The sequence below is a fragment of the Hippocampus bargibanti genome, linkage group LG03 (genome assembly GCF_051943395.1).
Source record: "Hippocampus bargibanti isolate YZ-2025 linkage group LG03, ASM5194339v1, whole genome shotgun sequence".
Lineage (NCBI taxonomy): Eukaryota > Metazoa > Chordata > Actinopteri > Syngnathiformes > Syngnathidae > Hippocampus > Hippocampus bargibanti.
In genome coordinates, this window is record NC_142736.1 from 10,591,709 (window position 1) to 10,606,571 (window position 14,863).

Sequence of the window (14,863 nt, forward strand, 5' to 3'; positions counted from 1 at the left end):
CCTCCCCATTCCACCACCAAGTCTCCTTATCTACCTTTCTTCCACTCGATACACCAAGTACTTTCCGACCCGTGTCTCTGATTATGTTCGCTGTAGTTTGCCAGTCATCTGGGAGGACCTCTTGCCCACCCAGTGCTTGTCTTACCTCCTTCCTAAATGTCATGCAACACTCTTCCTTTCTCAACTTCTACCATTTTGTCCTCACTTCAGCCTTTGGTTTCTTCACCTTCTTCACTGCCAGCGTCATCCTACACACCACCAACCTATGCTGTCTGGCTACACTCTCACCAACCACTACTTTGCAGTCACTGATTTCCTTTAGATGGCGCCGTTGACACAAAATGTAGTCTACCTGTGTACTTCTGCCTCCACTCTTATTGTCACGGTTTGCAAGGTGGTAATGGCGGGTGCGGATCCCAAAAAGCAGGCAGGAGGGAACAGGAGGTTGTTTGACAAGTTGTATTAAAATAAAGGTCAGCTGGAACAAAATGTCAGAAACATCAAAATGATCTGAACAGAAAAAATACAAAGTATCAAAAGAAAACCAAGTGTAAAAGTCCGCCAAGGTTAAACAAACGCATACACAATGCATGCAACAAACAAGCAGCAAACAATGAACCGACACCGGATGGTCGTGCCGGGTGTCCTTTTAAGTGTCAGTGATTAAAACGACCAGCACCTGCGAGGCTGCAGGCAGGGCTGACGTGGCTACCCTTTGGTCGCCAATCTGATCGGGACGACCAGCACCTGTGCAGGTGCAGGCGAGGCCGACAGCGCCCCCCGTTGCTTGCCAACCAGATCATGACACTTATAGGTCACCCTATGTTCCAGTCTCTTCTGAAAGAAAGTATTCACAATAGCTATTTCCATTCTCTTAGCAAAGTCAACCACCATCTGTCCTTCAGCGTTCCTCATCTGGAGTCCAAACCTGCCCATCACCTCCTCATCATCTTTGTTTCCTGCGCAAACATGTCCATTGAAGTCTCCACCAATTTTAACCCTCTCACTTCTCGGGATGTTCTGTATGACTTCATCAAAGTCCAACCAAAATTTCTCCTTCTCCGCCAGCTCACATCCTACTTGTGGGGCATACCCACAAACAACATTGAACATCACGCGAGTCTGAATCCAGACACAATGTGAAAGGACACAAATATGAGTCATATCCTGCATTGATGGGAGTTGTGAAGTGGAAAAAGGCAGACAAAAAAATCGGACCTTGTTGTACAGTTCTTAACTGACAATTTTCTAGCTTTGTAGCTTCAGACTCATCATTCTATCTGATACTCTTTTTACTTCTAAGACATTCCTAACAAACTCCTCTTTTAAGATAACCCCAACTCCATTTCTCTTTCTGTCTTCACCATGATAGAACAACTTAAACCCTGACCCTAAGCTTCTTGCCTTGCTCCCTTCCCACCTGGTCACCTGGACACACAGTATGTCTACCTTCCTTCTCTGCATCATGTCAACCAGCGCTCGGCCTTTACCTGTCATTGTTCCTACATTCAAAGTTCCTACTCTTAGTTGTATACTCTTGGCGTTCCATTTCTCTCTTTTCCTCCGGGCACACCTCCCTCCTCTCCTTCTTCGACCAACAGTAGTCAATTTTCCACTGGCACCCTGAAGGTCAACAGTACCAATGGCGGCTGTTGTTAACCCGGGCCTCGACCGATCCGGTATGGGATTCATAGGTTTGATTAGCATATTTGTTTTGGCAAAAACGTTTTACGTCGGATGCCCTTCCTGACACAACCCTCTGTATTTATCCGGGCTTGGGACCGGCACAATAAGACACTGGCTTGTGCCCCCTTGTGGCTACATTGTTACATACAGTACACTATCACCTAGTAATGCCACTCTATCTATGACTTGCTGGCAAATGTTTTACACCCTGCTATAATACGCTGCACAGTTTCTGGGGCTTCTTTGCAAAGATCAGGTCTACACCATAGATCAGGTCTGAGATTAGTGAGGTCCATGGTTGGATTTCAGGCTCTCTCCTTTGTGCATGTTCTCCCCTGTGCTTGCGGTGATTTTATCGCGGTACTCCGGTTTCATCCCATATTTCAAAAGCATGCACGGAAGGCTGATTGAACACTGAAAATTGTCCCTCGCCCTCAGTGTGAGTGTGAGTGCGTATTCTGTAGATATGTAAAATGTGAGGAGTGAGATTGTGTCTGTAATGCAGGACTTAGTCGAGTGCCAGTGAATAAGTGTGTGTTTGAGGTGCTGCAAATGCCTTGTGTGACTGTGGATGTACCTGAGCTTTCACAAAGCTGAACATGGGTTGGCAGAATATTTCACACTCTGTCTTTGTAATGGATTTTGTTATGTTGTTTTCAAAAACATTAATTTTAATGGTAACATCTGGTATTTAAAACTTAATCTTTTAAACAGTGATGAAAACATGAAATACACTTCTACTTGGACATATTATTGACAGGTTTTCAGCTCCCACATCCTTCTGTGCCCCATACACAGCAGCTGATGCTGATAGACACACAGCTGTTGAGTGTGTGCACGATGGAAGAGTTAAGTGGGTGTGAGTCAGCTCCTGAATGAGAAACTAGTGGGAACATCGCCAGTTTCACTCCACCTCCAGGGTACAAACTCTGGAATGTGTTTGATGAGCACCTCTGAGTTTTCTGTAATCACTTTTATTGTTTGGTTGTGGTGGTCCTTATCCAACAAGCTAACAAGGTTGTGAATTTTCTATGTGGTTTACTGGCAGTACACGCTTTCTTTGAGAAAGGAATCATAAACAACTCTTTCTCTATCTATCTATCTATCTATCTATCTATCTATCTATCTATCTATCTATCTATCTATCTATCTATCTATCTATCTATCTATCTATCTGTCTGTCTGTCTGTCTGTCTGTCTGTCTGTCTGTCTGTCTGTCTGTCTGTCTGTCTGTCTGTCTGTCTGTCTGTCTGTCTGTCTGTCCGTCCGTCCGTCCGTCCGTCCGTCCGTCTATCTATCTATCTATCTATCTATCTATCTATCTATCTATCTATCTATCTATCTATCTATCTATCTATCTATCTATCTATCTATCCATCCAACTATTTTCTAACCTAACACCATCCATCCATCCATCCATCCATCCAACATTAAACAGTAACCCAAATAGAACTGTATAGTGCCTCTTTGCAATTTTTTGATGATGATACTAGTGCAGCGTGTTCTACCGGAAACAAATTTCTTGTGTGTTCTACGTATTTGGCAACAAAGATGATTTTGATCATGATTCTGATCTATCCCAAATGTTTTGTATATCTAAAAATGAAATAGCTGGAAAAGAAAGCACCAAACTATTAACGAGTGACATTTCACCTGTTACAGTCGTGAACATAGCAAACACACTGTGCAGGGGAGCGATATGGCATAAGCTCTACAGCAACTCAATGTCAGTCCACAATGATGCGGCTGACCTTTCACCCGCCCCACCAAACCAGGATGGCAACGTGGGCTCAGCTGGCCCACACTACACGCTGGTATTTGAGACTCCATTTTTATTTTCTCTTTCAGGCGCAGGCTTCCTGTGCTTCTGCATGTGATCCTTACAGTGAAGGTTTGTTGGGTCGTCCTGCACGAACCCGACGCCAGCTGCACTTTCGGAACGAATGGGCAAGCTGGAGCGGCTGGTCAATGTGCTCACGAAGTTGTGGGACCGGTGTTGCTGTGCGTACACGAACTTGCATCACCAGGTTAGGGACACCTTACAATGTATGTACAATGTGACTGTGGGGAATGGGAGTGCACATTAGTTGCTTTGAGAGAATTGGACAACTTGTTGTCCTTCAACCCCATTTCATTCCGCATGCATACATTTTAAATCGCTAAGCTTTCATCAGACATTGATGATTTGATTACATTCCGAATGGCTCTTTTGTTGGAAGCCGGAAGCCTCTTTATACAGAAATTCTGCAAAATTGTCAGTTAAGAACTGTACAACAAGGTCCGATTTTTGTCTGCCTTTTTCCACTTCACAACTCCCATCAATGCAGGATATGACTCATATTTGTGTCCTTTCACATTGTGTCTGGAGTAACTTTCTGCAATTGCTTTCAACGCAACAAATGGGATAAGTGAATATTGTATGAGTTGTTACCCCTCCAAACCTGGTAATTTTGGAGTTGGTATTGGGACAGGACAGTGCCGCCCGAACTTATGAAATTGTTGGGTCAACTTTGTGCCCAGTCAGCCAGGGTTACTAGAGAACAAAGCTGTTCAATATGCTCTGCATTTTGCTTCTTTGTTTTTGTTTCCTTACCAAATATAAAACAGAAAAGAAAAACCCTGCCTTTTAAACACTTAAAATCAGTACAGACTGTTCATTTGTGACTCGTCAATGCCTTTCCATGTTGTAACTGTTATCGGCAGATCGAGCATAACTCTATTTTTACTTTCTGCTGCTTTAACTCATTCAGTGCCATTCCCAAATTTCTCCAGGAATTTAAAAGCATGATGTGGTACACCATTCCTGAATTTGTTCGGCTTTAGTTTTTTCTTGCGGGGGGTTGCGTTTCAAGCTTCGGTCAGACCTCCGGGAATGTTTTTCCCTCCAACGAGGAGGCAGCAATTACCTTTCATACAGCCGCCCCTACTTTCAATGCAGATAGCTCTACAACCGAATAAGTTCGAAATTAACTTTTTTTCTGATGAAAAAGGAAAGTCTAATGTTTCTTACACTGCATTAAATGTATTTATGTAGTCAATATTCAATATTCCCTGGGTCCTGCAATTGGGTGGAAATAACAAAACCTGGCACTGGAGTGGACACATATTGTATTTGCACATCGTCTGGCGGTGAATGTGTTCAGGCAACTTAAAGGACAACCGACGTCACTTTTTTATTTCGTTTTATAGCATCAAAAATACCCAAAACACGCAGGATGATATTTTTAGTCAAATGCAAAACACCAATAAAAATGACTTAAAGTGTCCAAAATCTGCAAAAAAATTGAGCTGCGAATTGGGCATTTTCAGAAAGTCCCGCCCCCAGTTCGTGACGTCACGCCAAGACGTCTTGCATTGCTGCAGAATCAAAACAATGGCTTCAGATTCGGAGAATATGCTCTCTTGTTACACATCCAGTTATGAATATGATTCAAATAGTTCTGAAGAGGAAAGCATACATGTTTGTAATCGATTAAAGAATTTATTCTGTGGCATTATGAGGCAACATTGAGGGGAGATGTCTCAACGAAAAAGAGGCACAAACTGGCGACCTCCTGTGGCCACCTCCGTTTCCACAGGCTGATAAATTCCTTATATGGAGCTTGGACACCCTCTTCTGGCGGCTTTTGGGTGCAACACAAGGTTTTCAGACCAAAAAAAATACAGCAAAATACATCGACGTGATGGAAAGACTGCTACAATGCGTCTTTTTTACTGTCAGGAGGTGGTCCTTTTCTGACGTCACGTGAGGACTCATCACCAACTCAAAAACAAGACTTCCTGAATATTCAGCGCGAGTCTTAAAATGGAAATTATAGCTATATGCGGTGGAATCTTTTTAAAATACACTCAGTTGAAGTCATTTGAAGCCATTTTACAAATTATGGACACAATTTGTCCGGAGGCGTCGGTTGTCCTTTAAAATAAAGTTATATAGGGAAGCAAAGATCCGTGCTGCGAAAAGACACGGATCAATGTTCTTGACACTGTTTGATCTTCTTGTGATTGGCCTGTACTTCATCCTCACATTAAATTGAAACACAAAAAAATATATACTTTTTGAATCAAACATAGAAGATTAATTTCTTGTAAACCAATACATTTCAGTTAAGAGTTATTTACAAGTGAACACATACTTTATTGTGTCATGTTTACTGTATGTCTTTGTGTTTGCCAGAAACCCGGTGGGTGGGCCCTGTGGAGGTGATCCGAGACAATACAAGATCTGCAACACCAAGGTCACTCAGTATGAAGGTTTCCACACTGTACAAGATTGCCACTCAATTTTAAATGCAAATATTTTCAGACAAAGGCTGATGTTTGTTCTTCAAGTCGGGCATGTGGGCGTGTTTGGGGATAATGTTGCGGCCGAGACCTTTCAGGGTGGGAATTGGAATTTCACTGGCATACTAACCTTTGTCTTCACTGCTCTGCTGTGAGCTCTTCGAGTTTCATGCGGTCGTACTGCGGGTGTCGGGGCTGCAACCTCGTTGGATACGCAAGGAGTTGTGAATGGGTGTGTTTGCACAGGCAATCGTCACACAGCCCATACTTGCATGTAGATGATCTCACAGATGAGTTGAAGCATGTTGCACTTTGTACTTTGTGATTCAGATCAAGCCTGCGGTGCAGTAAATAGCCGCAGTTCCCAAACATGTTTTTCTGCACACTGAAATGAACACCCATCGAGGCATCTACATTCTCTGTGTTGTTCACAACTCGAGGCTTCATTTTCACTTTCGGGTTGGAATTACGATTTGCCATGATTGGAAGTGAATGTCGTATTCAGCGTTCCTGTCATACTGTAGTTTGTCTCCCTAATGCTGATGCATTTTGTGCAGGAGTGTCCGCCTGGCTCACAAGAGTTCCGAGAGATGCAGTGCGCCGCTTTCAATGACAAACAGTTGGTGACAGGAAATTCCTTCAAATGGACAACCTTTCAAGGAGGTCAGAGACACAACACATGCCACTTCATATCACTTACTTCAGAACTGATCCTAATACACAGTTATAAGTCTGATAAAAGAATGTAAGGTAAAGCGGCCTTTATCTATGACTGTTAAGGCAATTCGTTATACGACCACATTTTAATTATCGTTTTATTTCCTTACACATCGTTTTATTTTCTCGGACCTCCGTTTTATACTACTGGTCAATGACGTCACATCCTGCCGGTCTTTACAAAAGCTCCCCCAAACAGCTCAGCCCTCCTCTTCTCCCCTCGTGCCTCTAACCATCCGCGCGAGCTGCCTGCGCCACTGGGTGCAGGCAGTTCCATTATGTGCTGTCCCAAAGATTAAAGAATATTTTTCTTCTTACTTTTGATTCCTGCTGATGTTGAGGTTTTCTTTGGGATTGACCAGGTTGGATAGGATCAGGAATGAGTACATTAGAGGGACAACTCATATTAGAGGCTTTGGAGAGAAAGTCAGAGAGGCCGGACTGAGATGGTTTGGACATGTCCAGAAAATAGAGAGTGACTATATTAGGAGAAGGATGCTGAGCCTTGAACTGCCAGGCAGGAGACCGAGAGGAAGACCGAAGAGGAGGTTTATGGATGTGGTCAAAGAGGACATGAAGGTAACTGGTGTGAGATAAGAGGATGCACAAAACCAGGATAGATGGAGGACATTGATTCGCTGTGGCGACCCATGAAGCGAAAAGCCGAAAGGAAAGAAGACTTTTGATTCCTGTTTCATTAATAATGATCCTAACCCACATCTGAAACGACATCTGTGATATTTTTCTCCAAATTTTTATAAGCATGCATGGAAGGCTGATTGAACACTTGAAATTGTCCCTACATGTGTGAACACACATACGGTAGATATTTAAAAAGTGAAGACAGAGACTTTGAATGTAATGCAGGACTTGTTCTAGATTGAGTGAGATTGCAAATCTATGTTCTTGAGATATGTGTGCATTTTCACATTACATTTCTTGTCTTTGTGTCATTTCTTACTCATCATACCATCTTCTAGTTTGATCATCATCCTGCCGAGGATTTTTTGCTTTCTTTGTCTTTTGATGATCAGTTCAAAAGCATTTTACTCTGACAATCTCCAACCCACTGAAAATCACCTGAACAATGACTGAACATCTCCTCTACCAGGCTCCAACCCCTGTGAGCTCAGTTGCCTGGCCTTGGGTCATAACTTCTACTACAACTTTGGACGTGTGCTTGATGGCACAGCCTGCAACAAAGTACCCGGTGCTGTGTGTGTCAACGGACGCTGTTTGGTGAGAGTAAACTATGACTTTCTCTCTTTTGCAGTCTGTTTACCAAGAAAAACTACTTTAATTTTATACAATACACACGCACGTAGACACACACAGAAAGAGAGGAGAGAGATGGAGAGAACGGTAGAGAGTGATAGGGAGAGAGAGAGAGGGAGAGATAGAAAAAGAGATGAGGGGGGAGAGACAGGGAGAGAAAGAAAGAGAAAGAGAAAGAGAGAGAAAGAGAGCAGTGTGAGGGAGAGAGGGAAAAGGAGAGGAAGAGAGACGGCGTTAGAGAGAGAGTTAGAGAGAGAGAGAGAGAGTTAGAGAGAGAGAGAGACAGAGAGAGTGTGATAAGGAGAGAGAGAGACAATAAGAGGGAGAGGGAGAGAGAGAAAGAGAGGAGGAGGAAGAGACAGAGGCAAAGAGAGGAAGGTAGCGAGTGATAGGGAGGGAGAGACAATGAGAGTGAGAGGGAGAGAGAGACTAGAGAGAGAGAGGGGGACAGGAAGGGGGAGAGAGAGAGGCAGAGAGAGGGAGAGACAGAGAGCGAGGGAGGGTGACGGAGGGAGAGAGAGGGAGAGAAAGAGAGAGGGGAGCAGTGAGAGGGAGAGAGGGAAAAGGAGAAGGGGAGAGGGAGTTAGAGAGAGAGTTAGGGAGCTCGAGGAGAGAGTTAGAGAGAGAGAAAAACAGAGAGGGAGAGAGCGAGAGATTGAGAAATGTGTTAATTTTTTTCTCAAATAAATTTGATTTATATCACACTTTAACAGAAAAGTCACAAAAAAGGACCTGTCAGAAAGTCTAAGAACGTAGAGCGGATGTTGAAAGTGATAGAATGCTATTTGATGATTTGGTTATTTTGCTGGGCCATGTTCACACCCCCCAGTGGGGGCTTGTGTTGTTGTTGCATTGTACGTTCACACCAGGGATTTATTTCCTGTGATGCCCATATATGCTTGCCATGTTTTTGTGTTTTGAAAAGACTTTGAGGGGCTAATTATAGTTCTCCTGGAAGATTGCCCTGAGTCACTGGAATCGAAGGCTGAAGTAAAAACAAAAACAGTCACTGTAATCTATGCAGCAGCAATGTTTTCCATGCAACTATTATCACCTTGTGTTTTGGAATTTCTCGAGACCAACCATCTTCCTTCATTGAGCCCTCTACTCCAAATAAATGTTTCAAAGACACGAAATGACAGGGAGAACAAACAGAAGCTGTATGTGTGTATGCATACGTGCGTGCGTGTGTGCGTATGTGGGTCATCTTAAATCGAAATGCGGTTGTGGAGAACTACATAACATGAACATAAAAAGGTTGCCTGTCGCCAGATCATGTGCAATCAAAAAGCACTTAGGACAGACATCCCATCGGATCTTCATCTGTGTGGTATGGTAAACATTTCACAAAGCATGTTTCTACGCTTCATATAGAAGCCTGGCTGTGATTCCATCTTGGGTTCAAAGGAGCAAGAAGATGCCTGCATGGTCTGTGGAGGGACAAACACCACCTGCCTTCATCACAGGAGTGTTTACCAGAGCAACGGCCTGGAGGCAGGTAGGACACACACACACACACACACACACACACACACACACACACACACACACGTGCGGGTGGGTAAAAATCAACATGAGGAATCACTTTGAGCCCGACTTGATGTGAGGATAATTCGGGCTCTTGGCTTGATTTCTCATCACTGATGTTTAGTCATGAGGCTGTTGTGAGACTATTATGCGAACCAAAAGCAGTTGGCAAACCTCCAAATTAAAATTAAACTAACAACCGGTAGTTCCAAATAGCAGTGTTTAAGGTCTTTGAAAGAATAGATTTCTGCAGACTCCCAAGTCAAGGCATCCATTCGAACTTATGATAGTGTGACGACGCTCGAGTGCAAAAAGGCAGGACTCGAGCGATGGGGTTTGGCGAAAGGGAAGGACCCGAAATACACGACGTGACAGGCTTGGAAGGAGCAAGAGTCTTTACTGAAACAGGCATCAAAAAATAACAAACAGGGAAGAGTGGAGGAAGATAACTAAATAATAGCAGACCTGGCAACACGGAAGTGGTAACGGCAACATCTAAAAATACTCCGACGGAGACGGTAGTGAGCGATATGCAGATATAGACAGAAGGCACAATCAGTGAATGACAATCAGCTGTGGGAACCCAGGTGAGTGATGATTGGAGGGGCCATCTCCCGAGAGTGGCGGAGGAGGTGACAGGAAGGGCGGGGCGCGCCCAGGATGGCAACGAGATGTGACAGATAGGCTTATTATCACCAAAACATGTACCTGCGATGGTACATCCTGTGATATTCTCGGTGTATGGACGCACATAATAGTTATTATTATTATTATTATTATTATTATTATTATTATTATTATTATTATTATTATTATTGTAACAATAATAATGTCGGATGTTTCGCTTCTTATCCAAGAGGCTTCGTCAGCGAACTAACATTTACTGGTAGTTTTGGCCCTATATATATCTCTACTGTCCAGACGTGGCGGCGCCAGACTCTTCTATGATAAGTCCCTGCTCTCAGGTTGGGGGTAGCAGTGGACTATTCCCCAAGGCTACACTGATTACTTCTATTGTCCTGACTGAATACTCCTATTGTCCTGCCTGATTATGGGGTCTACGACTGGCCTGATTGCCCCATTTGCTGTGGTATCACATCATCAGCATAACTAAGCCTATGTGGTCTAAGAAGTCTGTTGTACGAACGATCCAAATTAAACCTCACGACACCATGGTGATTTAGTGAAGGGTTTTGCTGTTTTATGAAAATAGCTTCTTTTACTCCCCTTTCAAACATCTATTTTCTTTCGCTAAGGTTTTAACCTCACTGTCGCCAAATGTTTGGTTGCTAGCTTTTAGGTGCATCGGTACCGCAGATTGAGGCCCACGAGTATTATTACTGCGATGTTGATGAAGTATTTTTTTGAGAATTTGTTTAGTCTCCTCAATGTATTGCACTTTACAATTTTCATTTTTACAGTGTATTGAATAAACTACATTACTTTGTTTTTCATTTGGCAGCCTATCTTGTAGTTAACACCTTTTTCTCTTCTAATGTTATGTTGGACGGAGGTGGTTTGGCACTACTGAGAAGGGTTGATATTTTTATGCCTAGATCCTCTGTCTCTGCATACGAAAGTTTGTTGTTTCTCATGGCCGAGTCAGCAGCTGTGATGTAGCCCATTGTAGGTATCGTTTTAGGAGTCACTGAGAAATTTAAACCTTTAAAGATCCCTAAGACTGAATAATAACAAACACGAATTGTTGTTCGTGAGGAGCGTCACTGCACGGGACTGCAATAGGTCTGGTGTGAAACAGTGTCATCCACACGAAAGGGCAGGTTGGAGGTCATAACGGGAGAATGCGAGACAGGCGAACACAAGCCGATAACGTCTCTTTTGTTTGGGTGACTCCTTTCCTGGGAGCCTTTCTCCCTATCTTGAAGCTTTGATTGCAAAAGGAAAGCTCCCACAAGGTCAGAAAGTCACTTCCCTGAGCTCCACGCAGTGAGCATTGCTTTCGATTCACACTCAATAACAATGACAGTGGGTGTCGTCCATTTGTTTATGCATCCAGTCATTGTGACTGATGACTATACTCAGGCAGTGTCAGTCTGTCGCTCAAAGACAACACTCTAGGAGTCTATGTCAAGGGTCTCAAACTCATTTCTTGCTGTGGGCCACATTGTAGTTACACTTTCCTCTCGGGGGACGTTATGAATTTGGGGAAGCCATTAGAATGTTTCATCCCCTCCACATATTAAATATAGAGTACACAACAAATGAATGAATAACTACTTTTCAAATTTCAAGTAAAAAATAATGACTGCTTTTTTGTGGTTTACATCCAAAAATATGAAATTTTGGTGAGGATTTTAGCAAGCATCATGGAATTTCACAAGTTTGATTTGCTTTCAAAGGCCGAATCAACGGATGTGGCGCGCCAGATTTGGCCCCCAGGCCTTGACTTTGACACCTCTCGGTCAATTAAATGGTAATGAAAAATAATTCCATTCAATTGTGCTCTTCTGTTGGCTTTGAGGTCCTTTTGGATACAACGAAGTAACCAAGATCCCAGCTGGAGCCACTCACATCCGAGTCACGGATAACAGCAGGAATTATCTTGGTAAGCTCCCGTACAAACACGCGGGCCACCTGCTCTGATGTTTGGATCTATTTCCCCTTACTGCTGTGACACCAGCTCCATGGCTACACTTGTAAATCCGACATGTCAAATAATTTCCTGGACTTGCTATTACTTCCTCATCCCCCAGTGACGGTCGGGGCTCAGCAGCCCTGTCTACTCACTGGATGTGTGGTGGCAACAGAACAGCCACGACTTCTATTCTCATCTTGTTTATGAGACTAAAATAAAAGCGGCCTAGTAATGGCACACACTGTGGTTTGAGATGGCCACATATGAAAGCTTTATCTGGCCACCAGGCCAAAGCAGGTGAATGTGCTCGTTTCCACTAGATGTCATGGAAAATCCCCTTTGGTACTTAGTCCAGAGAGCCTGGCCTTATTTGGCCATCTGGCTTATTTCTTTCTTCAATGCACCCCTAAATCCACCCACTTCCCGACTTCATTGGGATCCACTGATACAGAAAGCTTTGACTCCATAATTGTCTTCTTCCCTCTTCAAGCACTCCAGAATGGTCACTCCCAGTTTGTCATCAACGGAAACTGGAAGATCAGTGTTCCGGGCGAGTACAATATAGCTGGAACCAAACTTCTATACCGGCGCTCAGCTGACACCTGGGAGAGTTTTGAAGTCCCGGGGCCAACCCGGGAAGACTTGCGTCTCATGGTGAGATGCCCAAAGCATTCGGACATTTGCACCTGATATTCACACATTTCTCGACTGTATATTCAAAACCTTGACTTATCTTATATTTATGTTTCTATGTGGTCACCGTGTGTACAGGTTCTTGCCACAGACAGAAACCCAGGCATTGAGTATGAGTACTGGTTACCACCAGACCAGTATGACCTTCACCATGGGAGGAGTCCACTGCGTCAGGCTCACCACAGTGGCAGCTACCTACCTAGGGCAGCACCCACCATTAAAACCACCACCACTACCCGGACTCCCCCAGTGAGCACCCGTCCCCACTGGTGTAAGCCTTGTCTATGCTTCCTTCATTACTGACTACATTCCAAATTTTGGTTTCACAACCAATCAAGTTAAATCTGCATTACATTCTTAAAATAGTAGTTTGGCATCACATTGGGAAGGATTTGTGAACAGGAAGGTTAGTATTTAAGGCTCCTCAGAACAAAACAAAAAATCTGAGCCCCTTCTTGTTTGCTATGGTGATGGACAGGTTGACAGACGATGTTAGACAAGAATCTCCTTGGACCATGATGTTCGCAGATGACATTGTGATCTGTAGCGAGAACAGGGAACAGGTGGCGGAGAAACTAGAGATGTGGAGATATGCCCTGGAAAGGAGAGGAATGAAGATTCAGTCGCAGCAAAACGGAATATATGTGTGTGAATGAGAGGGATCCAAGTGCAAGAGTGATGCTACAGGGAGAAGAGATAAAGAAGGTGGAGGATTTTAAGTACTTGGAGTCAACTGTCCAGAGCAATGGAGAGTGTGGAAAAGAGGTGAAGAAGCGTGTCCAGGCAGGCTGGAGTGGCTGGAGAAAAATGTCAGGTGTGATGTGTGATGTGTGATAGGAGGGTTTCCGCTAGGATGAAAGGAAAAGTGTATAAATTAGTGGTGAGACCAGCCATGATGTTTGGACTGGAGACGGTGCCACTGAAGAAAAGACAGGAAGCAGAGCTGGAGGTAGCAGAGCTAAAGATGTTGAGGTTTTCTTTGGGAGTGACCATTGAATAAGATCAGGAATGAGTACATTCGAGGGACAACTCATATTAGAGGCTTTGGAGAGAAAGTCAGAGAGGCCAGACTGAGATAGTTTGGACATGTCCAGAGGAGAGAGAGTGACTATATAGGCCGAAGGATGCTGAGCCTTGAACTGCCAGGCAGGAGAGTGAGAGGAAGACCGAAGAGGAGGTTTATGGATATAGTCAGAGAGGACATAAAGGTAGCTGGTGTGAGAGAAGAGGATGCACAAAACCGGGATAGATGGAGGACATTGATTCGCTGTGGCGACCCCTGAGGGGAAAAGCTGAAAGGAAAAGAAGAAGAACAAAACAAAAAAGACTAATTGCAGTGAATAATGTGTATCTGTTTTTTTTTTTTCAAGTTAGTCTGATTGCGATACACGCTCAGGCCGCGACTCTCAATGCTCATTGCATGCACATGAATTCCTTCCGGCCCTATGATCCATTTTGAAATTCCTCCATTGTCTGATCTGCAGCAATGGATGATGAGAACTCTTCCTCCAATGACTGTTGCGGGAGTAAAGTTAGCGTGAGGCTGCTAACTAGTACACCCAAAATATTGTGAATAGGTAATCCAAATCAGGGTACAACCAAGAAGTGCAGTGTGCCTCAATTGATGTTTGATAAATCTAACTTATTTATTCATTCACTGCCAGACAATGTGCAAAAATGTGTCAACTCCAGTACCAGGGTTTTTGTCATTTTCACTCGAAATGCATAGAATATTGAGTTTAGGACGACATAAACATTTAAGACAGTGTTAGAAACCGTAGACTCTTCTTTCATCTGAAAAAATAGTACATTAGTTAGATAGGTCTGGAGGTATCTGAGTTTGAAATGAGGGTGGATGTACAAAATACAATACAATATATACATGTTGATTTATATAGCGCTTTAACAACAGCTGAAGCTGTAACAAAGCGCTACTATGGACAAAAGGGAAATGCTGTCAGATACATAGCGTCAGACCAAGACGCGTTATCTGCACCCCCCCCCCCCCCAATAAAAACCAAAACCCGAACAAATTCGGGAATGGCGCTCAATATCACACTTTTCAATTCCGAATAATTTTGGGAA

The 14,863-nt window shown here is 43.6% G+C and overlaps 1 protein-coding gene across 2 annotated transcripts in view; it reads left to right on the forward strand.

Annotated features, from left to right (window-relative positions):
• Nucleotides 1-14,863, forward strand: part of adamtsl5 (ADAMTS like 5) — a 55,902-nt gene that overhangs the window by 26,825 nt on the left and 14,214 nt on the right. The window contains exons 3-10 of one of the 2 annotated variants that reach the window (XM_088991909.1): nt 3,535-3,713; nt 5,864-5,924; nt 6,528-6,633; nt 7,799-7,926; nt 9,337-9,460; nt 11,972-12,055; nt 12,576-12,739; nt 12,857-13,049. In XM_088991909.1, the coding sequence (XP_088848035.1) occupies nt 3,535-3,713; nt 5,864-5,924; nt 6,528-6,633; nt 7,799-7,926; nt 9,337-9,460; nt 11,972-12,055; nt 12,576-12,739; nt 12,857-13,049 (1,039 nt within the window). The other variant, XM_088991910.1, reaches the window with a different exon arrangement.